The sequence below is a fragment of the Brachyhypopomus gauderio genome, unplaced genomic scaffold (genome assembly GCF_052324685.1).
Source record: "Brachyhypopomus gauderio isolate BG-103 unplaced genomic scaffold, BGAUD_0.2 sc54, whole genome shotgun sequence".
Classification (NCBI taxonomy): domain Eukaryota; kingdom Metazoa; phylum Chordata; class Actinopteri; order Gymnotiformes; family Hypopomidae; genus Brachyhypopomus; species Brachyhypopomus gauderio.
Genome location: NW_027506878.1, coordinates 96714 through 123141, shown reverse-complemented (window position 1 = coordinate 123141; position 26428 = coordinate 96714). Strand labels below are relative to the sequence as shown.

Below are 26428 nucleotides of genomic sequence, written 5' to 3'. Positions count from 1 at the left end.
ACGGGAAGCGTGTCCACCAAGAGGGCTGCTGGGGCGTCCACCGCGGGCGGGGGATCCGCGCCGAGGGCGGAGGGAGAACCGCCCACTGCAGCGCCTGCAGGCCAGGGGGCGTTTTCTCCCTTGGATGCTCTCCTGTCTATGATAAACGTGTCCCCGTGTCTGTCAGTACCTGTGTTTGTGTCAGTCCCAGTGTTTCTCCCGAACCCCTTGTTCCCTCTTGTGCCCTTTATGTTTAACGTACCCGTATGTGTGTTTGTTGCTGTGCTGTTGCTTAATGTTTTCTCCCTTGTCTTCCCAGGGAGGGTGTTCTAGGGCTGTTCGTGGCAGTTCCCACCATCGGGGGAGACGGCTCTCAGAGGCTTGTGGTCCCGGCGGCTCCGGACCTGCCCGTCGGTGTAGGTTCGGGGCTTTCCAGCTACGCGGGACGCTTCGGGAGTAGCAAGCCCCTCGTAGAGGGTTCTGTCACGGTGACAGCCCCGGACCCTTCCCTGTGGGCGTGCCGCTACGTTGTCTGCGTGTCGTTGTGTCCATGTATGTACTTCCGTGGGTGTGGGTTGTCAGTGAGCGTGTTCGTAGTCGCACCTGTGCCTTGTCTCGAGATCACGAGGGTAAGCGCTGACCGCCTATTTAATGTGCGTTCGCGCAGTGTCCTGTGCTCGTCTTTGTCTGAGTGTCACCTGTTCGTTTTTGTGTTGTGTGTGCGCGCTGTGTGCGCTACATCGATCACTCATTAAAAGTGACGTTTGTGTGTGTGAGCTGGAGTTTGTGCCTCGTCCTTCCGCCCGCATCCCCGCGTTACAGCTACGAAGTACTTAGCTTTAAGAATGTTTTGGGAAACTCCCCCCAGATGGGTAAAAGGCAGAGGAAAATTTTCGATTGCGGTGAAAAATCACAATTGACAAAATATGGCACAAAAAAACGAAAACTATTATGTCTTTGCATGAAAATACATTTCAGGGGATCATGTACTGAATACATACATGGAGGGGTCATTTACTGAACTCTGCTGGTAGTGGTGTTCTAACCTAAAGCTCTGAATCAGAATTAAATGCACTAACGGATAGTTATTGATGTTTAGATTTTAAAATGTGATCATTTCCAACACAGAGCACTTTGTTATGAGAGCACTAGTATTCGTAGAATGCGAATAGTAGTAGAATGCAAAAAGGCTTCCTAAAATCATAGACACAGGATTCAGGAATCAAAAATACAACTTAACAGGAGGTAGAACAATGACCTATAAACTTACCCATAACCCCTCTGATGTCCTCTCTCTGTTTCTGTACCTTCAGCATCCTCTCTCTTCCTCTCTCTTCTAATACTCTCTTCTTCTCTTCCATCTCCTGTAGAATCTTTCTGTCCATTTCAAAATGGCAGACAGTGTTTGCTGCCACCATCTCCTCTATCTTCTCCAGCAGCTCTGTGACCTGAGTGTCATCACCCCTGTTCATATTGTTGAGAACATGATACCTGTTCCCACATTTCTCAACCAGCCACTGAAGGGCACTGTCTTCACTTTCAATGTATTGCTCTATGGGTGTGTCTATCAGATTGTCCCCATGTGTGAACAGAACTATAGTGCGTCTCCAGACTCTATTATTGAGAAGTTTCATGTGTCCCTTTAGTACTTCTCTCTCATAATCTTTAAAGGGTGTATGCACGCATAACACCAGCAATAGAACATGGGGTCCTGGAGGACACAGAGACACACTGAGCACAATCTCCTGTTTCAGTATCTCACTGCTCAGCTCTACAGGTACATTCATCCACCATCCTGGAGCTTCAACCACAGTGATCTTCCTCCCTGCTACTTCTCCCTGTCTCTTCACACACTGAGCAGTTCTCTTTAACTCAAACTCCTCTCTGCCCAGGATGGTGTTTCCTGCTGAACTCTTCCCAGCACGTCTGTTACCCAGCAGAACAATCCTCAGATCTGAGAGATGGTGTGTATCGTCTGCAAAATAAGTACAAACACACACATATATAGCTGTTTGTTGTCAATATTTAAAACAACTGATATATATTTATTAAGAAGTGTGTGTAATAAATACAGTTTACCCTCACACAATTTACAGAACAAATTATGATGCATTGTAAAGATTTTTTACTGAATTACAATCTAAAGTTTAGGTGCTCCAGAACAAAAAAATTGAAGAAACTCTTTCAGCCAGACAAGCCCTTTATGAATGAGACAGTCTCCTTCTGATCTATATTATAAATAGGGGTGGACATAGATACATTTTTTTAATCTAGATTAATCTCACTGAAATCTTGAAATTAATCTAGATCAGGGATCACCAACGTGGTGCCCGCGGGCACCATGTCGCCCGCGAGGACGTCACAAGTCGCCCGCGGGCTTGTTTTAAAAATAGCTCACTATAGCGCCATGCACCAAAGCACTGCATCGTTTATGTTTTTGCTACTATTATAGATTGTCCGCGGTTGCTAGCGGTCTTCCCGCTTAGCAATTGACACTCGCACACGCACACCTTTCGTTAACCCCCCCCCCCAACCCCCGCTTAACAACCTTTGTTCGATTGATGCGTAGGGGAGACCGGGGTAAGTTGAGCCACGAGGTAAGTTGAGCCACCCACTGTTTCTAAAAAACGGTACACAAATGTGACCATGTGACCCCATTCAAAGGTGGGTGGGGCCATTTCCTTACACATGTGAAGAGGAGAACCACATGTCAAACAAGGTGAGGAAGATATTTATAAAAATGTGTTTTTAAGCTCTTTTTGTAAATTCCATGTGTGCCCATAATGAAGATGATTTAGAGAAGAAAAAAAATAATCAAAATATTTTTGATTAGCATAATCCACTTTATTAGCACTTTTCTACACAATGGTGGCCACGGGGTAAGTTGAGCCATTAGATATGGGGTAAGTTGAGCCACTGGCTGTAATATTGTAGGGTCTATATCTAGCTGTCTACCTATCCCCCTCTCTATCCATCTATCTATCCCATCCAACAACCCATGATATATTGAATAGTTAATGGATATGTAATAGGCCAACTGATTTTTAGCCAAGTAAATTAATGAATAAGTTGTTCTTGTTGTAGGCTTACTGTTTTTAAGTCCCCTATCACATCTAACACCCCATGACCATGATATTGGATGGTTGATGTATATAATAGGCCTACTGATTTTTAGCCAGGTAAATTAATGAATAAGTTGTTCTTGTTGTAGGCCTAGGCCTACTGTTGTTATATCTAACATTGAATAGCTGCCATTCCCTCTGTACATCTACCCATCCCTCTGTATTCCATCTACCCATCTCGATCCCCTCTCTGTTCTTCTTCCCTTCACTACAACAACCACAATAGACACCCCCACTTGATTTATATTCACTTGATTTGAGGTAAAAAGGAGGAGAATTTGAGGTCAATTTCACTTGAACTGATTGTTGTTTTTCTAATAAAGTTGTTCATCTTGTTAACCTGACATTCTTTTGTGCTGGCTCAATTTACCCCGCATAGTGGCTCAACTTACCCCGTGCATGGGGTAAGTTGAGCCGCTTGAAAAAAATTTTTTAAGAGGCAATATCTCTCTAACCATTAAAGCTTATCAATTGGTTTTTGCTCAGATAGTAGCAGTACACTTTGAACTTTGGTATGGTGTGTTAACTGGATGCAAAAATGGCTTCAACATGTAGCTATGATGAAAAATGTAAAAAGTGGCTCAACTTACCCCGGTCTCCCCTATTAATCTGGTAGCCCTCCGCAATAATTGCTATTGTATTTTATTTTTTTACCTCCTTGCTAGGAGGCAGAGCTAGGTCCTAACACCTGCAAACTTTTCATTTTGTTTATAAGTTTGTGCCAGAATAAAAAACCCCAAAACAACGTTTTCAGTTGGATATTTCTATATAGCCTATATAGAAAGGCCCACACATTTTTGGTACACTATCCAAGAAGTAGCTCCCAGTTTCAAAAAGGTTGGTGACCCCTGATCTAGATTAATCTAGATTAATCTATATTAAAATGGCTCATATGCGTGCTACCCAAGTAATGACTAAAAGTCAGTTTTTGAGATAGGGTTTCTTAATACAGAGGGTGCATTAGACCAGGGGCTCATCTTCTGTTTCCAAAATGCATCAATGACTGCTTGAGAAAGCTGTTCTACTTTGATACTTGAAAAAAAAAACATGCTCAATAAAATGTAGGCTACTCGTGTTCAACGGTTTATTCAGTTAAATATGAATTTGTAAGCCTATACTGTACATTAAAAGGGGTTGATAAGATGTTTATTCAGCTAAACATAATATTTGAAATGTAAGCCAACATTTAGTACATTTAACCTCACAGACGTAATTTGGGGGGACTTTTTCAAAAGCCGGATTTGGTCCTCTGCAGTTTTAACGGTTAAAAAGAAATATTTAAATAGCGGCGAATCTAGCGCTAGAACCATGCAGAAAACGACCGCTCCGAGCTCCGCTCCGTTAACACTTTACGTTCCTAAAAATGAATTTTCCATGAAGCAAACCTGGCGACTTCGTGGCTGTATCCATGTAAACACACGTACGATTTGTAATTCACAGGTTTGAAAACTCGTTCTCGCCCCTAATGTACTGTGCAACTTGGTTAGGAATTACAGCCGAGCTAAACTATCAAGTTGAAAGTCATCATAGTTTGCTTACCCATTTTGACCCAGTTCCCAACCCAACTTTAGGAATAGATTAACTGCGATAATTTTTATATCGCCCGATAAGAGTATCAAATTAACGAACGCCGTTAACGGCCCACCACTAATTATAAATGACAAAAACAAGATTATAATTTCATAGTAATTATTTAATATTGTTTTAAGAAATATTTTATTGTTACTACCATAATGAGTCTGACAGCAAGAATTCAAATACTCAGAAAAATCAATGTGCATTCAAAGTCTGTAAAATGCTATTCAGGAAGTCCATGTTCTTTTGTTAGTCCCATAGACTAAATACAATGGTACGTAAATTCTAATTCAGTATTTTTATTCTTCTACTAGTCTCCCTGAGGTAATATTGCATAGACTCATGTCTGAGGAAATGATGATTACATGAGTAGGAAAGTGCAGGAGTCAAAACTGAATTATACCTCGGCATGACTATACATTTCAATATTGTTTAGAAGTAAATAAAAGTTTTGAAAAAATGCTTTATTACAGAACAACCATTTACAGTCGGTTATTATTTCAAAACAGAGAGGGGTCATGTACGGAACTCTTCTGGTAGTGGTAATCTAACCTAATGCTATGAATCCGTTCAGTACATTATGATTGAGCAGAATTAAATGCACAAACGTATAGTTATTGATGATTAGATTTTAAAATGTGATCATTGCCAACATACAGCACTTTGTTATGAGAGCACCTCAAGCTCTCAATGAAGTTCTGGTTAGGAGAATGAAAAAAGGCTTCATAAGATCATAGACACAGGATTCAGGAATCAAAAATAGATCTTAACAGGAGATAGAACAATGAAAAAGAAACTTACCCATAACCCCTCTTGTGTCCTCTCTCTGTTTCTGTACCTTCATTGTCCTCTCTCTTCCTCTCTCTTCTAATACTCTCTTCTTCTCTTCCACCTCCTGTAGAATCTTTCTGTCCATTTCAAAATGGCAGCCACTGTTTGCTGCCACCATCTCCTCTATCTTCTCCAGCAGCTCTGTGACCTGAGTGTCATCACCCCTGTTCTTATTGTTGAGAACATGATACCTGTTCCCACATTCCTCAACCAGCCACTGGAGGGTGCCGTCTTCACTCTCAATGTGCTGCTCTATGGGTGTGTCTATAAGATCGTCCCCATATATGAACAGAACTATAGTGTGACTCCAGACTCTCTCAGTGAGAAGTTCCATGTGTTCTTCTAGTGCTGTTCTCTCATACTCTATAAATTGTGCATATACACGTAACACCAGCAGTAGAACATGGGGTCCTGGAGGACACAGAGACACACTGAGCACAATCTCCTGTTTCAGTATCTCACTGCTCTGCTCTACAGTTGCATTGCTCCACCATCCTGGAGCTTCAACCACAGTGATCTTCCTCCCTGCTACTTCTCCCTGTCTCTTCACACACTGAGCAGTTGTCTTTAACTTAAACTCCTCTCTGCCCAGGATGGTGTTTCCTGCTGAACTCTTCCCAGCATGTCTGTTACCCAGCAGAACAATCCTCAGATCTGAGAGATGGTGTGTATCGTCTGCAAAATAAGTACAAACACACACACACACACAAAAATATAGCTGTTTGTTGTCAATATTTAAAACAACTGTGTGTTTCACAGCTGGAGGAAATGACGGAGTGACACGTCAGGCAGCAAACCGGCAGAAGGCGGAAGCTTTGGAACATGGCGGCAGGCCGCTGCTAAGCAAAATTAACAATATTTTTTATTACCCGCTAACATAATTTAAGACAACCTAAAAATATAGCATAATAATCTCTGTGTTTGTTTTTTGTTGGTTTTTCTTTATTTCTCTTTTACATAGGTATCAACGGACGCAACAACTCTGGAGCACCGCAAAGATTTGGACAATATATTTACGTATATTGACAACTGCTACGATAGAATTATCATGAGCAAACCAGACAAGACGCCATCGACCAAGAGGAGCCGTGCCGAAGCTTCCCCGGGAGCGGCTTCCCCACACACCTGCAACACGGCGGACATCCTGGAGTCCATCAACACCAAACTGTCCAGGTTTGACGCGCGCCTGGCGCTGGTGGAAATTCTCCACCAAGAGTTTCAGGCGTTGCGTGAGTCGGTGGAATTTAGCCAGCAGCAAGTGGAAGCACTCGCGGCTGAAAATACGGTTCTCAGAGAGTCGGTGAAATCGCTCACCGAGGGAATGACCCGACTCTCTGAAGAAAACAAAAAAATAAAGGAAACTGTCATTGATCTTCAGTCCCGCAGTATGAGAGACAATCTTATATTTGCAGGTATCCCGGAGAAGGCGGACGAAGACCCCGAGACTACGGTGAAAACATTCATACAGACTCACCTAAAAGTCTCAGAGGCAACCGTCAAAACCATCAGCTTTCACCGCGTTCACCGCCTGGGGGGGAAACGGCCAGATGCGCGGAGACCCAGACCGATCGTGGCAAAATTTGAACATTTCAAACAAAAGGAACTGCTGAAAAGCCGCGGCCGGGAGCTGAAGGGAACCAACTTCAGTATTAACGATCAGTTCCCCAAAGAAATCCTGGAGCGACGCAAGGTCTTGTTTCCCATCCGCAAGAGCTTCATCCAGGCAGGATCCCGGGCTGTAATATCAGTGGATAAACTCTACGTAAACGGTCAACTCTACCGCGACACCAACACAACACCATGGCTGTTCTAAACAGGTGAAATGTATCAACACCGACACCAACTCCTTACTACACATTACTTTTCGCCTAGAACAACAAGACATGTTTAATTTAAATAACTAATGCCGGTCTAATTAGCACCGTACTGTATGTTTTCCGTCATTAGTCCTAGTTGTTTATACTTTTTTTGTTGTATATGCACTTTCAGTGTACGTCTCCTTTTCCCTTCCCCTCTCTTTTTCTCTTTCTACACACACCCAGCGATTTGTTCACCCACTTTCAAGACTGCAATGTATTGTATGCACACACACACGCACATGCAGGCAGGTATGCAAAACAGACACACACGTAGACATATAGCACAATCTCACACTAACACACAGGAGATACACACACATGACCGATTCATGCAGGCACAGACACATAGGCATGTAGCGCAGACGCAGACACATACACGAAACATTCAACACAGGCATACTACACAGAAGTGCAACACACACACCTTTAGCAACCGTCCAACACTCAAACAAGTAGTTTTAACATTAGTTCACTGAAGTTCGTCACATGGAATGTACGTGGAACTGGTTCGAGGGAAAAGAGATTGAAAATTTTTAATCGGCTAAACGACTTACAAGCAGATATTGTCTTTCTACAGGAAACACATATGTCTAAAACACCTACATACACACTGACCTCTCCTCAGTTCCCACACTTGTACTCAGCCTGTTACAACTCAAAACAAAGGGGGGTGGCCATATTAATTAATAAAAGGATAAGCTTTTCCATTAGCAACAATATAACAGATCCAGATGGTAGATACATAATACTTAATCTATCCATTCTAAATATGCGTTTATGTTTGGCTAACATATATGGACCAAATGTTGACGACCCCTCCTTTTTCCACAATATTTTCACTGCACTCTCTGATCACTCTGACACCAAACTAATAATAGGAGGAGACTTCAACTTGGTACTTGATCCAGATATCGACAGGCTCAGTACAGCAGTGAGTCAAAGGAACTGGCAGTCTATAGACACCCTAAAACAATATATGAACGATTTTGGGCTCTCTGATGCGTGGCGTTCACAACACCCCACTCTCCGGGACTACTCTTTCTTTTCGGCAGTACACCACTCACATTCTCGTTTAGACAACTTCTTAGTTAGCAATTCCATTATGACAGATGTCACAGACACTTGTATTCACCCTATCACTATCAGTGACCATGCACCGGTCTCTCTCTCTTTGACACAGAAAAGAACCACACCAGCAACGAGGAACTGGAGATTAAATACATCATTACTTAAGGAACAAGATTTCATTAATTACTTCAAAAAAGAATGGGCAACATATTTAGAATATAACGATCTACCAGGTACCTCTCCGTGTGTTCTTTGGGAAGCAGGGAAGGCAGTAATGCGGGGGAAAATAATATCCTACTGCACACATAAGAAAAAGACAGAAAAAACACAGGTATTAGAATTGGAAGAAAAAATAAAATCTTTAGAAGCTGCCCATGCTGCTTCACCACAAGAACACACACTGAACAAGCTGAGGAAACTCAAACTGGAATTGAATGAAATAATAGATAAAAAGACACAATTTTTACTGCAAAGACTGCGCTGGCAGAATTTTGAACATGGCAATAAATCTGGAAAATTCCTTGCTAATCAGTTAAAGCTTAATAAGGAAAAAATAACTATCTCCTCTATTAAGAACTCAACAGGCAGCATTATTCACGACCCACAACAAATAAATAAAGCTTTTAAAGAGTTTTATAAAGCTTTATACGCATCACAGATTAATCCATCAGATTCAGCTATTGAAGAATTTATTAATAATATAAATCTCCCAAAGCTAGAAAACGAACAAATTGTTGCACTGGATTCACCACTTGCTCTGCCTGAATTACATGAAGCCTTACAGCAGCTACCAAATAACAAAGCTCCAGGACCAGATGGATTTCCTGTAGAATTCTACAAAGAATTATGGTCTGTGCTAGAACCAACCTTTTTTAGAATGGTAAATCAAATTCAAAAAGATCATGTCCTGTCTCCAGACATGAATTCTGCTAACATCAGTGTACTTCTAAAGCCAGGCAAAGACCCTACACTTCCTTCCAGCTATCGCCCCATTTCACTCATAAACGTAGATCTTAAAATTATTTGCAAAGCACTTGCCAGAAGATTAGAGGAAATCACCCCACTTATAATACATCCAGACCAGACAGGTTTTATCAAGGGTAGACAATCTGCCAACAATACACGCAGACTAATAAACATAATAGATTACTGCACAATTAACAAATTAGAGACTACCATTGTATCTTTAGATGCAGAAAAAGCATTTGACCGGGTAAACTGGAAATATTTATTAGCAGTTCTACACAAATTTGGATTTGGCCCATCCTTCATTAACTGGATCAAAGCCTTACATAGTTCTCCTAATGCACGGGTTAGGACAAACGACATCACCTCACAAAGCTTCACTCTGCAAAGGGGCACCAGGCAGGGCTGTCCACTATCACCCTCACTTTTCGTTCTCTTCATTGAGCCATTAGCAGCAGCAATTCGACAAAATGCAAATATTACAGGAATTAACACAGGAACCACAAACCATAGGATAAGTCTCTACGCAGATGATGTATTACTTTTCCTACAGAACACACAAGCTTCCCTTCCGAATACAATCAAACTTATAGACAGCTTCTCTTCTATAACAGAATATTCCATCAACTGGGGCAAATCAACAGTTTTGCCTATAAACTGTAGTTTCCAGAACACGACCACCACTCCACTACAATCAGGTAATATTAGATATTTAGGCATACATGTCTCTGCTAAACTGTTAGACTTGGTGCAGTTAAATCATATCCCTCTATTAAAAACAATAGAAGATGATCTCACACGTTGGAACGCTTTACCTATATCACTCATGGGGAGAGTGGCTACCATTAAAATGATGGTTCTACCCAAAGTTAACTATTTATTCTCATTAATCCCAAATAAACCCTCTGCTGCTTGGTTTAAATCCCTAGATTCAAACATCTCAAAATTTCTATGGAAAAACAAGCCATCAAGAATAAGTATGAAAACCTTGCAAAAGCCAAAACGCAATGGTGGCTTAGAATTACCAAATTTTTATCAATATTTCTTAGCCAATAGATTACAGTACATTTTAAAATGGGTCAAATACGACTTAATAGACAGGCCATGGTTGGACCTAGAACAAGCATTTTGCGGGAAAATAAAACTCTCAGACCTACCTTACATTAGCTCTAATATTAAGCGTCAGGACTGCTTTAAAAGCCTTAATATAAATACTTCACTGACAGCCTGGTGGGAATTCCTTAAATTAACTCTGTCCCCACTCATCCCATGCAAACTAACACCCATTTGGAACAATCCAGACATTTGTCAGAACAAGAAAGTACTACATTTTTCATCATGGCATGACAGGGGAATAAAAAATTTAGAACATGTTATTAAAGATGGAAACTTTGTCACATTCCAGGAACTTGTATCAGAATATGGAATAAACAACAGTAGATTTCTGGAATATCAACAATTAAAATCCATCATTCAACAGAGATTCAACCGCAATCAACTGAACTTAGAAATATCAGCATGGATAACTGAATTTTTTAATCTATATACTCCTAAATTATTATCAAAATTGTATAAATTATTGTTAAAATTTGATGACTCAATATCCCTTCCGATAGCCAAATGGGAACGAGATCTATTTATTAATCCAGAACAACATTTCTGGACCGACATATGTACAAATATCTTCAAAATAAGTAAAAGCCCCAACTTACAACTTATACAATACAAAGTCCTTCATAGAACACACTATACAGGACAAAGGATGTTCCAAATGGGCCTAGCACAATCAAACATATGCACCCACTGTACAGGCAATATAATTGATAACTATATGCATGCTATATGGGATTGTAGGCCTGTTAAGGAATTCTGGAAGAAGGTATGTGTAGAACTGTCCACGGGGCTTAAAAGCTGCATCCCAACTTCCCCCAGACTGTGCATCTTAGGAGACGTCAGTGAATTAGATACAGAGGCAGACATATCACACATAGTTCTCACTGCCCTATGCATCGCCAAGAAAACCATTCTTATCAATTGGAAAACGAAAAAGGACCTGCATATTACTCATTACAAAAATTTATTACTTGATCACATCTGTCTGGAGAGAATGTCTGCTTCCTCTAAAGACCAGTTGGAGGAATTTAATTCTCTTTGGTCCCCACTGATCAGTTCCATTAGCTAGTCGGGGTGGTTGGCGGGGGCCTCGGCCCCCGGAGGGCCGGTTGGTGGCTGGGGGTCGACCCCGGGGAGACTGCTCGTGCCGGCCACTTTCTGGGCGGGGGGGCCGGGGCTGCCGACCTGGGATGGCATGTGCTTGCCCTGGCGGGCGGTGGTTGGGGGGGCTTGGGTGGCGCTCCCTCTGGGCTCTGGGGTGTGGGGCCGGGGCGTGGGGAGGGGCGGGTGCTGGCCCTCGGCGGGGTGGCTGGCCTCCCCTGTGGGGCCGGGTGGCGGGACCCGGGGCCTGGTGCCTGGGGCCCCCCGACCCCGAGCTGGGGCCCTGCCCGTGCGGGGGGACCTGCGCCGCTGCGGTTGCGCCGCTGGGGGGGGGGGGGTCGGTCGGCCTGGGTCGGGGGGTCGGGTCTGGGCCTTGGGGCTCCGAGGTGCCTGGGTGGTGGGAGTGGGGTGGTGGATGATGGGGATGTCTGGGGTGGGCCGGGAGGTAGGGTTCCGGACTCCGACCAGCATGTCCTCAATACTGTTGATGTCTGTCATCGTTTGTTCACTGTGCGATTGGTATGGTTGTGGGTGCATACACAGGGGTGTGGTGTATATGGGACTAGCGTGTGTGGGTGTATATGTATGTGTAGATATATATGTATATATGTATGTATGTGTATGTATATATTTATATATATGGATGGATGTATGTATGTATATGGGTATATATGTATATATTTATGGGTTAAATGTGTATGAGTGCATACGTGTATGAAAGAAATGTGTGTCTAGGTGTATGTGGATGTGCGGACCGGCTGCTCTCTGTGGTGGGGGTGGTGTGGATCCGTGCTTGGATGTGGTGGTGGGGGGGGTTGCCGCCCTGGTCTCCCCGGGTCGACCGCTCCCTGCCTTGAGCTGGGGGGGCAGTGAAGTTCGGTGCTCAATGAGCCAGCTAGCAAGCTGGCTCTCCTCTTCCAGAGGACCCTTTCCTCTGGACCTAAGCATTCCCACCCCCCCCCCACACACACACACACACACACACACACACACACACACACACACACACACACACATCCTTGCTCATTTAGGATTCTGGGGACAGGCAGGTACCCAGAGGTTGACGAGGTGGGCCTGCTGCCATGGTTCACCCGTCTCCTCACCACTGTCTGTCCCTCAGTTTTTACTGCACTTTAGACATTGAGGGCCTTTGAGGGGACGGTGTGGACATGCACTCACGTTTGTCCTAGCATCTGTCCCCTCAATTTTAACTGCACCATAGTATCACACACTACGACACATGCATATACACCAACACCTACACACAACACTGGGGGTGGAGGGGTGGGAAGGCCTTCCTTCACCCACTTCCTGCTCCCTGCCGGGGCGGGGGGGGGTTGCTGGCACGGGACTGGGCTGGTGGCTTCCTAGGACCGCTACTGGTCCTTGCTGGTCCAGCCATCTGCCCCTGCCGCAGAGGGTGTGCTAGTCTGGATAAGTGTGTGTCTCTGTCCTTGTTTTCTTCTTGTTTCTGAATGGGTGGATGAATGAGTGCGTGTTGGAGGGAGGGGACATATGGCCAGGTTTGGAGGTGTGAGGGTGAATTTGAGTGTATGTGTGTGTGTGTGTGTGGGGGTGGGTGTGTACATGGTGGGGGTGTATAGGGGTGAATGTAGGGTGGGTTTGGTTAGGTGGGTGAGGACAGCTGGTTCTGGGTCGGGGCTGGTCGTGCCCGGTTCACTCATGGACACTCCCCTGAGACTACTGCACCACTCCAGAGGGGGGGCGCCTTGGGGCTCCGGTGTCCGGCTTGGCCCCCCGGCGTAGGGGCGGTTGGCCCGCTCCCCTGGGCGGTGGTGATATGGGGCGGCCGGGTGCTCCTCGGCGGGAGGTGGGCCCTGCCGGGTGGTGGGTGGCTTTCCGGGCGCGTGGCGCCGTGGTTTTGCCGCTGGCCCCTTGGGGGGGGGGGGCATCCTGGGGGGGAGGCGCTCTGTTCCCTCTGGTTCCCCTGGACCTGCGCTCCTTGACTGGTGGGGCGCTGTCCGGGGTCTCTCTCTCCCGCCTGCGGGGGCGGGCGGGTGAGGGTTTCTGGGAAGTGCGGCTCTGGTACTCCACCGCTCTGTGGGGGGCCGTGGGCGGGTGGGGTTCCCGGGTCTCTCTCCGCCCGCCTCTGGCCTCTGGGGGAGTGCTGTCGCAGCTACCCACCCTTGCTGGTAAGTACATTCCATACATCTATCCTATGTTGCACTTCTAGGTTGCACATAAACACACACTCACACACACCCATACATCGCACTCATCTGCACTATATGTATTTGGTTTACTTTCTGTACTTCTTTGCAGTGGTCATTTGAGCTGGTTGCGTGTTTTATTTTATTAATATTATTATTATTATTATTATTTTATTATTATTAATTTTTTTTTTTTTTTTTTTTTTTTTTTATTATTATTTTTTTTTCTTCTTTTCTTTTTCTTCTCCTTTTTTCTCCTACCTCTGTCTTTTCCCTTTTTATTATTTCTCTCCCCCTCCTTTCTTGGTCCACCTAACCCCAATAATTATCACTTTGCATACTGTTATCACTATATATTGTTATCACTACACTGTATATTATACAGAATTGTTATAATTGCCATTTAAATCTGTACATAAAAACAAAGTTGTCCTCCAAAGATGGGGGGGTGGAGGTGGGCCAAAAAAAAAAAAAAAAAAAAAAAAAAAAAACAACTGATATATATTTATTAAGAAGTGTGTGTTTCCTTTCCGGCTTTCAAGAGAGGCGGTCGCACTTTATCTCTGCTCCTGCACTCCCTCCCTTCTGCCCTGCTCAGCTTAAATTCTCTGTCTTGTCTTAGTAACCTGACGCTGCTCTTCGAAATTTTACCAAGAAAATGGATTTGATCAGGTGGTCTCTCAACGCAATTGACACTATTTTTTCCACGAGGAGTCATGGTGCGGGAGAACCCACATGCCCGGACGGTACGTTCTCATCTGGATATGTGCATGACCCGTGGGGGAAGTGGCGTAGTTTGTGTCTTGCACCTCTTTCCCTGGAAGATGTTAAGGACGTGTTCTTATTTGGAACTTTGATCGTGGTGGCTCTGCTGATTGGATTAGGCCTTGCCCTGGTGTATCGGGAAATTAAAAGAGTGGGGTCAGTTATCGAACGCCCACGTCAAGTGCCCTACATGATTGATGCGGTGGGTAGAGCTGTTGGAACACAGACTGTGACTGTTGGTAAAAGCTTGGAGGTGATCGTGGATGGAATCAATGCTCTACGTGCGAAGTTGGATAAGTTTGATCAGTTGGGAGACAGCCGAGTTTAAGAGGAGTTCGTGTGCTCAAATTCCCAAGGACGAGCTCCTTGCTAAATTCTTCATTCTTCTTATCTGCATTGGCGCCCAAACAAATTTGTCCCAGAAGGTCGTCGTCTTGGTTACCTGCTCCTACCCCCACACAGAGACTGTCAGAGATGGCTCTCGCCTTCCATCGCGAACTTTGACACAAAAACTCTGTGCCAGGCCTCTGGCTCCCCCTCCCTCACTGAATGAATCACGCCTCTCACTGCTTACTGTCTGTGTTATCAATGCTGTATGTGCTATGGGGATTTTTTGCATGCACACAGACTGTTGTCCTGTTCGTGAGAATAATCTGTGGTCATATTTTTTTGTCTCCTCCCAATGTTATCTCTATGTTTCTCTCCCATTCTGCGTAAACGGCGGCGCACTGGTTGCAGCGGCCGCTCTGGGCTCTGGTGCTTTAACACTGGAGTTTGGGGACACGCACTTCCGTTCAGCTGTGCACTTGTGTAAAGTCTGAATGACAATAAAGTTGACTTTGACTTTGACTAATAAATACAGTTTACCCTCACACAATTTACAGAACAAATTATGATGTATTGTAAAGATTTTTTTTATTGAATTACAATCTAAAGTTTAGGTGCTCCAGAACAAAAAAATAGAAGAAACTCTTTCAGCCACACAAGCCCTTTATGAATAAGACAGTCTCCTTCTGATCTACATTATGTGACGCGCGGGCAGGGCGAAGGATGAGACACTGAATCCTTGCGTAACAGACGGTCACTTTTAATCGTAAGCACAGATTGCGCAATAGCGCACGAGGAACATTCAAACATGTACACAGAAACGTGTAGACTTAGACAACGACGAGCAAAGGACACTGCGCGAGTGCACATTAAATAGACAAACCACATTAGCCCCACGTGATCACAAGACGATTCACAGGTGAGACTTATTAATCACACGACATAACCCTAACCACGGATATCCACTGACGCAGACAAAGCACGTGGACAACACATGCCCAAAGGGGAGGGGCCGGGGTCCTCAACGTGACAGACGCCCCCTCCAAGGGCACTACCCGTCCCGGGGTGCCAACAGGACCGAGTGCCCCGAACCCACGACGATGGGCGGATCCGACGCGCTCAGTCCTGCGTCTAGGAGGTGACGGCCCTCGGTGAAGCGTCCGACACAAATCGCCTAGCACACCCTCCCTGGGAAGACGGGGGAAAAGATGTTAGACACACCAAACGGAACATTCACAAACACACACACAGGCACGCTTACACATAGTGGCACAAGAGGGAAAAACGAGTTAGGTACACAAAGGGGAAGACTAACAAACACTGGAACACACACACACGACATGGGCGCAAGGAGGAGAGCGAGTAGGGGAGAGAGATCCGGTGCTGCTGGTGCTGCGTTGGGCAGTCCCCCTCCTGCCTTCACTGCGAACCCTCCACCAGGTGCAGCACGGCGGGCGGACGCGCCAGGTGCAGCGCGGCGGGCGGACGTGCCAGGTGCAGCGCCGCGGGCGGACGCGCCAGGTGCAGCGTAGCTGGCGGACTTGTCCGAGGCAGCGTAGCTGGCGGACTTGCCAGGCGCAGTGCGAGGGAGCTCCTCCTCACAGTCCATCAGCTCCTCCTCGCCCTCCAGGACCCCTTCCATGGACTCAGCCGGGCTCTCACCCAGGGAATATTCCATGGGGCTGGCCCTGGAAGGTCCGGAGGACGCGCCGTCACCCCAGGAGTGCACCTCCCTTTTACAGTTCCCACAGAGGAGGGAAGGCTCTCCTCCTCGACCTCTGTATAGGGGTCGCCCTCATACACCCCTGAACCCATGGACGGGGAATAGTCCTCCGCACCGTAGTCCACAGTGGACCTGTCATCCTCCGAAGGAGGGTACTGGTCCCGCTCCTCTTCCTCCTCCTGTACTGTGGGAGAGAGATCCACAGGCGGAGGTAGGTAGTCCTCCTCCTCTGACTCCGACTCCTCCTCCTCTTCACCGTAGTCTACGATGGTGTCGTCGTAGACAGAGGGAGGGTACTCCTCTTCCTCCTCCCCAACATAGTCCACGGTGGGAGCAGAGTAAATGGATGGAGGGTAATCCTCCTCCCCCTCTGACTCCTCCTCGGAGTCTTCCTCCCCGAATTCCGTCTCCGGGGTCGACTCCGTGACGCCGATCACGCTGGGACCCTTCTCCGGAGGTGAGAGGGCGCAGGATGGAGGGGAGTGTCGCTCCCTCCAAATCCGAACCGCGCCCTGGCGGAAGATCTCCGCCAGCTCGGGGTCTCTCTCCTCCATCTTCTGGGCTGTGACCAGCTGGAGGGCGCACACCGGGTCCGACATCAGCTCTTCCCGTGTCGGTGGGTTCTCCTCCTCTCCGAGCTCGCCCTCTGGTGGCGAAGCCTCAAAGAGCTCCGGGACGCTCACCCGTATGGGCAAGCCTTCCCGGGAAGGAGTGGGGTGCTTCTCCTCCCACACCCGCGCCGCTGTCCGGCGGTACTCCTCCGCCAACTCTGGTATGGAGGTTTCCCGTGCCGTGCACAGCAGGTACGAACACTCAGGGTCCTTCATCAGCTGCGCCAGAGTTGGCGGAGTTCTGCGGCGTGGGGGAGAGGAGGATGAGCGGTGGTGTCGCTTGCTGGAGCGAAGTGCCTTCTTAGGCCGGGTGGCGTAGCCTGGCATCTCCTCTTGGTGTCTCAGACGGCTCGTCGTTCTGTGACGCGCGGGCAGGGCGAAGGATGAGACAATGAATCCTTGCGTAACAGACGGTCACTTTTAATCGTAAGCACAGATTGCGCAATAGCGCACGAGGAACATTCAAACATGTACACAGAAACGTGTAGACTTAGACAACGACGAGCACAGGACACTGCGCGAGCGCACATTAAATAGACAAACCACATTAGCCCCACGTGATCACGAGACGATTCACAGGTGAGACTTATTAATCACACGACATAACCCTAACCACGGATATCCACTGACGCAGACAAAGCACGTGGACAACGTTGACACACGCCCAAATGGGAGGGGCCGGGGTCCTCAACGTGACACATTTTAAATGACAAAAACAAGATTATAATTTCATAGTAATTATTTAATATTGTTTTAAGAAATATTTTATTGTTACTACCATAATGAGTCTCACAGCAAGAATTCGAATACTTAGAAAAATCAATGCACATTCAAAGTCTGTAAAATGCTATTCAGGAAGTCCATGTTCTTTTGTTAGTCCCATAGACTAAATACAATGGTACGTAAATTCTAATTCAGTATTTTTATTCTTCTACTAGTCTCCCTGAGGTAATATTGCATAGACTCATGCCTGAAAAAATGATGATTACATGATTAGGAAAGTGCAGGAGTCAAAACTGTATTATACCTTTACATGACTATACATTTCAATATTGTTTAGAAGTAAAGCAGTTATGAAAATATTCTTTTTCACAGAACAACCATTTACAGTCAGTTATTCCTTCAAAACAGAGAGGGATCATGTACTGAACTCTGCTGGTAGTGGTAATCTAACCTAATGCTATGAATCAGTTCAGTACATTATGATTGATGATTAGATTTTAAAATGTGATAATTTCCAATATACAGCACTTTGTTATGAGAGCATCTCAAGCTCTCAATGAAGTTCTGGTTAGGAGAATGAAAAAAGGCTTCATAAGATCATAGACACAGGATTCAGGAATCAAAAATACAACTTAACAGGAGATAGAACAATGAAACAGAAACTTACCCATAACCCCTCTGATGTCCTCTCTCTGTTTCTGTACCTTCATCATCCTCTCTCTTCCTCTCTCTTCTAATATTCTCTTCTTCTCTTCCACCTCCTGTAGAATCTTTCTGTCCATTTCAAAATGGCAGCCACTGTTTGCTGCCACCATCTCCTCTATCTTCTCCAGCAGCTCTGTGACCTGAGTGTCATCACCACTGTTATCATTGTTGAGAACATGATACCTGTTCCCACATTTCTCAACCAGCCACTGGAGGGCGCTGTCTTCACTCTCAATGTGCTGCTCTATGGGTGTGTCTATAAGATAGTCCCCATATGTGAACAGAACTATAGTGTGACTCCAGACTCTCTCAGTGAGAAGTTTCATGTATCCCTCTAGTACTCTTCTCACATAATCTTTAAAAGTTGTGCCCACAGGTAACACCAGCAGTAGAACATGGGGTCCTGGAGGACACAGAGACACACTGAGCACAATCTCCTGTTTCAGTATCTCACTGCTCTGCTCTACAGGTACATACATCCACCATCCTGGAGCTTCAACCACAGTGATCTTCCTCCCTGCTACTTCTCCCTGTCTCTTCACACACTGAGCAGTTCTCTTTAACTCAAACTCCTCTCTGCCCAGGATGGTGTTTCCTGCTGAACTCTTCCCAGCACATCTGTACCCCAGCAGAACAATCCTCAGATCTGAGAGATGGTGTGTGTCACCTGCAAAATAAATAGAAACAAACACACAAATATATAGCTGTTTGTTGTCAATATTTAAAACAACTGATATATATTTATTAAGAAGTGTGTGTAATAAATACAATTTACCCTCACTCAATTTACAGAACAAATTACAATGTATTGTAAAGTTTTTTTTTTTATTAAAATCTAAAGTTTAGGTGCTCCAAAACAAAAAAATTGAAGAAAATCTTTCAGCCACACAAGCCCTTTATTAATAAGACAGTCTCCTTCTGGTCTATATTATAAATGACAAAAACAAGATTATAATTTCAAAGTAATTATTTAATATTGTTTTGAGGAATATTTTATTGGTACTACCAAAATGGGTCTGACAGCAAGAATTCAAATACTCAATAAAATCAATGTGCATTCAAAGTCTGTAAAATGCTATTCAGGAAGTCCATGTTCTTTTGTTACTCCCATAGACTAAATACAATGGTACGTAAATTCTAATTCAGTATTTTTATTCTTCTACTAGTCTCCCTGAGGTAATATTGCATAGACTCATGATTGAGGAAATGATGATTACATGAGTAGGAAAGTGCAGGAGTCAAAACTGAATTATACCTTTACATGACTATACATTTCAATATTGTTTTGAAGTAAGCAGTTATGAAAATATTCTTTTTCACAGAACATCCATTTACAGTCAGTTATTCCTTCAAAACAGAGAGGGATCATGTACTGAACTCTGCTGGTAGTGGTAATCTAACCTAATGCTATGAATCAGTTCAGTACATTATGATTGATGATTAGATTTTAAAATGTGATCATTTCCAATATACAGCACTTTGTTATGAGAGCACCTCAAGCTCTCAATGAAGTTCTGGTTAGGAGAATGAAAAAAGCTTCATAAGATCATAGACACAGGATTCAGGAATCAAAAATAGAACTTAACAGGAGATAGAACAATGAAACAGAAACTTACCCATAACCCCTCTGATGTCCTCTCTCTGTTTCTGTACCTTCATCATCCTCTCTCTTCCTCTCTCTTCTAATATTCTCTTCTTCTCTTCCACCTCCTGTAGAATCTTTCTGTCCATTTCAAAATGGCAGCCACTGTTTGCTGCCACCATCTCCTCTATCTTCTCCAGCAGCTCTGTGACCTGAGTGTCATCACCCCTGTTATCATTGTTGAGAACATGATACCTGTTCCCACATTTCTCAACCAGCCACTGGAGGGCGCTGTCTTCACTCTCAATGTGCTGCTCTATGGGTGTGTCTATCAGACAGTCCCCACATGTGAACAGAACTATAGTGTGACTCCAGACTCTCTCAGTGAGAAGTTTCATGTATCCCTCTAGTACTCTTCTCACATAATCTTTAAAAGTTGTGCCCACAGGTAACACCAGCAGTAGAACATGGGGTCCTGGAGGACACAGAGACACACTGAGCACAATCTCCTGTTTCAGTATCTCACTGCTCTGCTCTACAGGTACATTGATCCACCATCCTGGAGCTTCAACCACAGTGATGTTCCTCCCTGCTACTTCTCCCTGTCTCTTCACACACTGAGCAGTTGTCTTTAACTCAAACTCCTCTCTGCCCAGGATGGTGTTTCCTGCTGAACTCTTCCCAGCATCTCTGTGTCCCAGCAGAACAATCCTTAGATCTGAGAGATGGTGTGTGTCACCTGCAAAATAAATAGAAACAAACACACAAATATATAGCTGTTTGTTGTCAATATTTAAAACAACTGATATATATTTATTAAGAAGTGTGTGTAATAAATACAATTTACCTTCACCCAATTTACAGAACAAATTACAATGTATTGTAAAGTTTTTTTTTTATTAAAATCTAAAGTTTATGTGCTTCAGAACAAAAAAATTGAAGAAAATCTTTCAGCCACACAAGCCCTTTATTAATAAGACAGTCTCCTTCTGATCTATATTATAAATGACAAAAACAAGATTATAATTTCAAAGTAATTATTTAATATTGTTTTGAGGAATATTTTATTGGTACTGCCAAAATGGGTCTGACAGCAAGAATTCAAATACTCAATAAAATCAATGTGCATTCAAAGTCTGTAAAATGCTATTCAGGAAGTCCATGTTCTTTTGTTACTCCCATAGACTAAATACAATGGTACGTAAATTCTAATTCAGTATTTTTATTCTTCTACTAGTCTCCCTGAGGTAATATTGCATAGACTCATGCCTGAATAAATGATGATTACATGATTAGGAAAGTGCAGGAGTCAAAACTGAATTATACCTTTACATGACTATACATTTCAATATTGTTTAGAAGTAAAGCAGTTTTGAAAAAATGCTTTATTACAGAACATCCATTTACAGTCGGTTATTCCTTCAAAACGGAGAGGGGTCATGTACTGAACTCTGCTGGTAGTGGTGATCTAACCTAATGCTATGAATCAGTTCAGTACATTATGATTGAGAATTAAACTCACAAACGGATAGTTCTTGATGTTTAGATTTTAAAATGTGATAATTTCCAATATACAGCACTTTGTTATGAGAGCACCTCAAGCTCTCAATGAAGTTCTGCTTAGGAGGATGAAAAAAGCTTCATAAGATCATAGACACAGAATTCAGGAATCAAAAATACAACTTAACAGGAGGTAGAACAATGACCTATAAACTTACCCATAACCCCTCTGATGTCCTCTCTCTGTTTCTGCACCTTCATCATCCTCTCTCTTCCTCTCTCTTCTAAGTCTCTCTTCTTCTCTTCTATCTTCTGTAGAAATTTTCTGTCCATTTCAAAATGGCAGCCACTGTTTGCTGCCACCATCTCCTCTATCTTCTCCAGCAGCTCTGTGACCTGAGTGTCATCACCCCTGTTCTCATTGTTGAGAACCTGATACCTGTTCCCACATTTCTCAACCAACCACTGGAGGACACAGTCTTCACTCTCAATGTGCTGCTCTATGGGTGTGTCTATCAGACAGTCCCCACATGTGAACAGAACGATCGTGTGACTCCAGATTTTCTTAGTGAGAAGTTTCATGTGTCCCTCTAGTACTCTTCTCTCATGGTCTTTAAAAGTTGTGTCCACACGTAACACCAGCAGTAGAACATGGGGTCCTGGAGGACACAGAGACACACTGAGCACAATCTCCTGTTTCAGTATCTCACTGCTCTGCTCTACAGGTACATTGATCCACCATCCTGGAGCTTCAACCACAGTGATCTTCCTCCCTGCTACTTCTCCCTGTCTCTTCACACACTGAGCAGTTCTCTTTAACTCAAACTCCTCTCTGCCCAGGATGGTGTTTCCTGCTGAACTCTTCCCAGCATCTCTGTACCCCAGCAGAACAACCCTCAGATCTGAGAGATGGTGTGTGTCACCTGCAAAATAAGTACAAACACATAAATACACTGCTCAAAAAAAATAAAAGGAACACTCAAATAACACATCCTAGATCTGAATGAATGAAATATTCTCATTGAATACTGCAATCTCATCTCATTAGTATACACAGAAAAGAGTACAGGCGATAAAACACATCCTTGGGGTGCTCCTGTACTTAAAATAATCAGAAAAAAATTCCTTTATACACACTCTTTGTGGACGGTCTGTTAAAAAGTCCTTAATCCAGTGCACAAGGCCCCCATTCACACCCAAATCCATAAGGCGCTGTAAGAGTATGCATATCTGCATTGTATTAAAAGCCAACGTAAAATCTATAAATAGTATGCGTACGTAGGCCTTAGTCTTCTGTAAATGGCTTGCTACCATGTTCTCCATGATGAGTGTGGCATCTTCAGTCCCCCTATGTGATTCATAAGCAAATTGTAATGGATCAAAATGGTTTCCTATGGATAAGATAAGATGATTACTGACAATTCTTTCCATAGACTTTGCCAATATAGAAGTCAAAGCAACTGGACGAAAATCATTCAGTTCTTTGGCCCCTGGCTTCTTGGGAACTGGTCTGATGATAGATGTTTTCCATGTTCTAGGAACAGTACATGTATCTAATAAAAACTGAAACAACTTAGTTAGAGCCGACCTCAACTGGATAGAACAAACCTTAAGGACACGTCCACAGAGGCCATCTGGTCCAGATGCTTTATATAACCCAATCTTTGATAGAGAAGTACCAACCTCTCCCTCTGAAATCTGGATTGTAGAATGCTTGGGTACCTTGGCACATATGGCACTACTCTGATCCTTTGACCGTGCAGTATCAAGTCTACCGTAAAACTGATTAAAATCATTCACAACGGAAAGATTACCCACAATATCATCTTGCATCTTAAGGGTCCTGCCCATCATTATATTAAGTCCTTTCCAGGCAAGCCTTGGGTTCCCAGTACAAAACTGACTCTCGACCTTATCCTTAAAAGCCATTTTGGCTCTTTGTGTTCTTATTCTAAGCTCTTTCCTTGTTTTTAACCTCTTCAGTATCACCCCTGAGGAAAGCCATCTTTCTGGCATTAAGATATATCTTCAGGTCTTTAGTTAGCCAAGGCTTATTGTTAGGAAAAATTTTGATTTGCTTTGTCTCGATAACCGACTCTTCACAAAACTGTATATATGAAGTAATACAGTCTGTTAATTCATGCGGGTCCTTGCACACATCAAAGAACATTTGCCAGTTCGTAGTTTCAAAGCAGCACATCAGCTTCTCTTCACTCTCCCTGTTCCACACTTGAATAGTCTTTACAATGGGGGGCTCCTTTTTCACGCGTTGTCTGTACTTTGGCAACAGATGAATTACATTATGATCTGATCTTCCAATGGGTGGTCTGCATACTGCCTTGTATGTGTCCAAGATGTTACCATAACACAGATCAAGACTGCGAGATAAACACGTTGGACAATTGACATATTGCTGCAAAGGGAGATACGTTGCCAAAGATAATGTATTAAAGTCCCCCATAATAAACACAGGTTGATCAGCTGATCGTGAGAGTGCAGTATTATAGCTGTCCGATAGGCGCTCGGCTGCTTCCTTATTATTAGGACCCGGCACATATACCAAGATGATAGTTAACTGCCCAAATTTGCGGGGTAAATAAAAAGGTCGAAACGATACCACTAAAATCTCATAATCTTTTGAACAAGAATATCGCTGATTCTTAGCCTCAGAGCTCAGTTCTAGCCTCTCCTGCTCCTTGCTATGCCTCTCTGTGCTTTGTACTTTGTTCTCAGCCATAGCCTACACTACGTTAATACTGTAAATAATTACTGCCTGTCTTCTGACTACCCGCTCTCTGCTTATGCGATTAGCTTCTGCTCTACATTGCTCTGGTCACCTGGTGTCTGACTCCTGCCTTGTTCTGCCTGTATTGCCCAGTCTGCCATGGCTGTTTTTTGTATTTTTGTATTCAACTGCTACTGTTGAGTAAATCCTGCACTTTTATCCAGCCTCTGGGTGCCTTACTGACACCATCTTTGTAAAGGTCTCATGTCGCGTTGACGGGTGAGAGCACGCTGGCGTCCGTCTGTTGGACTGCCATTTCTCCCCGCGTCTTGTCCTGTTTCTTCATATGTTTCTGTGTCTTCACCACGGCTTCTCAGCTGTGCACATGGCCCAGTGAGTGTCCAAGCTCCATCACGGCATCTACAGTACCCGCACCGACCCAGCGATTGAGCGCGGCTGCTCCACTACGGCTTCTCCTCTGCGCGCATCGGCCCAGCGATCGAGCCGGGCTGTGCCATCACGGCTTCTCAAGGTCACACCCTTGACCCTAGTCTGTTCCAACTCCCTGCCTGTCCTCAATCTTCACTCTCTGTTATTTCCACTTTCGGATCATAAACTTATCCTGTTTACCACTCCACTGACCTTTCCCCATCGCTCCACCAAAAAACGTATCTCCTTCCGTAAAACTCAGTCTATTGATCCCTTCTTAACCAATCTGTTTCTTCCATCTTTTCTGTTGCTACAGTTCCCCCATCTCCTGAAACACAAGCACTAATGTTAAATGCTGCTCTTTCTGAAACTCTTAATTCACTAGCCCCCCTGAAAACTAAAACTGTGTCCTTTTCTACTTCCTCTCCCTGGTACACTGCAGATCTGCGTGCCATGAAGCAAGTTGGTCGTCAACTAGAACGACGCTACAAAAAATCAAAGCTTACTGTACATGCTGATGCCTACAAGCAACATTTGTTGGTGTATAGGGATGCTCTTCATATTGCTAAAACAACCTACCTCTCTGATCTCAACAATAATCAGCATAGTCTAAACCAACGGCATCTCTTTTCAACAGTTACAAAGCCCTTTAAAACCCCGGACAACACCCTTGTACCCTCTCCCACTCTTTGCAGTGCTTTCTTAAGTTCATTTGAAACCAAAATTACAAGTATCTACACATCTCTGAGCTCTGTTTCCTCTGAACCCCCTTCCCATCTTCCCTCCGTTGCACATGTTTCTCATTCTAGCCAACCTTTTCCATCCTTCACTACCTTTAACCGTGTTGACTCTTCTTTCATTGCTAATATTATCATGTCCTCCAAGACTACAACTTCTCCCCTGGATCCTCTTCCTACTAACTTAACTAAAACCTGTCTACCCACACTGCTTCCCCATCTCACCATTCTTATTAATCAATCACTCCTACTTGGAGGGGTCCCCTCTATCTATAAAATAGCTGCTGTCACACCCATACTTAAGAAACCTTGTCTTGACCCTTCAGACCTCAACAATTATCGCCCTATCTCTAATCTACCCTTCCTGTCTAAGGCTCTTGAAAGAACTGTGGCCTCCCAATTGCAAGAGTATTTAAAAACCAATAATAATCTCTTCGAACCTTTTCAGTCTGAGTTCCGACCATTCCACAGCACTGAAACAGCCCTGGTTAGGGTTGTAAATGATCTGTTGGTAGCTGCTGATACTGGTTCCCTCAGCATTCTCCTGCTATTGGACTTATCTTCAGCATTTGACACAGTCAACCACTCCATTCTCTTGTCTCGTCTACATGACCTTGGCATTACTGGCTCTGCCTTGGACTGGTTTACCTCCTACCTGACAGACAGAAAACAGTATGTCACACTCTGCGGCTATAGCTCCTCCACTTCCATGATTAAACAAGGGGTCCCACAAGGATCAGTCCTGGGTCCTCTTCTTTTTATCATTTATATCCTTCCTGTTGTATTATAGTAATTTGACAAGTAAGGTTGAAAAGG

The 26428-nt window shown here is 44.2% G+C and overlaps 1 protein-coding gene across 2 annotated transcripts in view; it reads right to left on the bottom strand.

Moving 5' to 3' along the window:
* The window catches only part of LOC143488803 (uncharacterized), a 92078-nt gene that overhangs the window by 51247 nt on the left and 14403 nt on the right, over window positions 1-26428 (bottom strand). For both annotated transcript variants that reach the window (XM_076987712.1, XM_076987711.1), the window contains exons 3-7: window positions 21940-22644; window positions 20256-20960; window positions 18602-19306; window positions 5478-6182; window positions 1250-1954 (exon numbers count right to left, since the gene is read on the bottom strand). In XM_076987712.1, coding sequence (XP_076843827.1) covers window positions 1250-1954; window positions 5478-6182; window positions 18602-19306; window positions 20256-20960; window positions 21940-22644 — 3525 coding nt within the window. The remainder of the gene's footprint in view (window positions 1-1249; window positions 1955-5477; window positions 6183-18601; window positions 19307-20255; window positions 20961-21939; window positions 22645-26428) is intronic.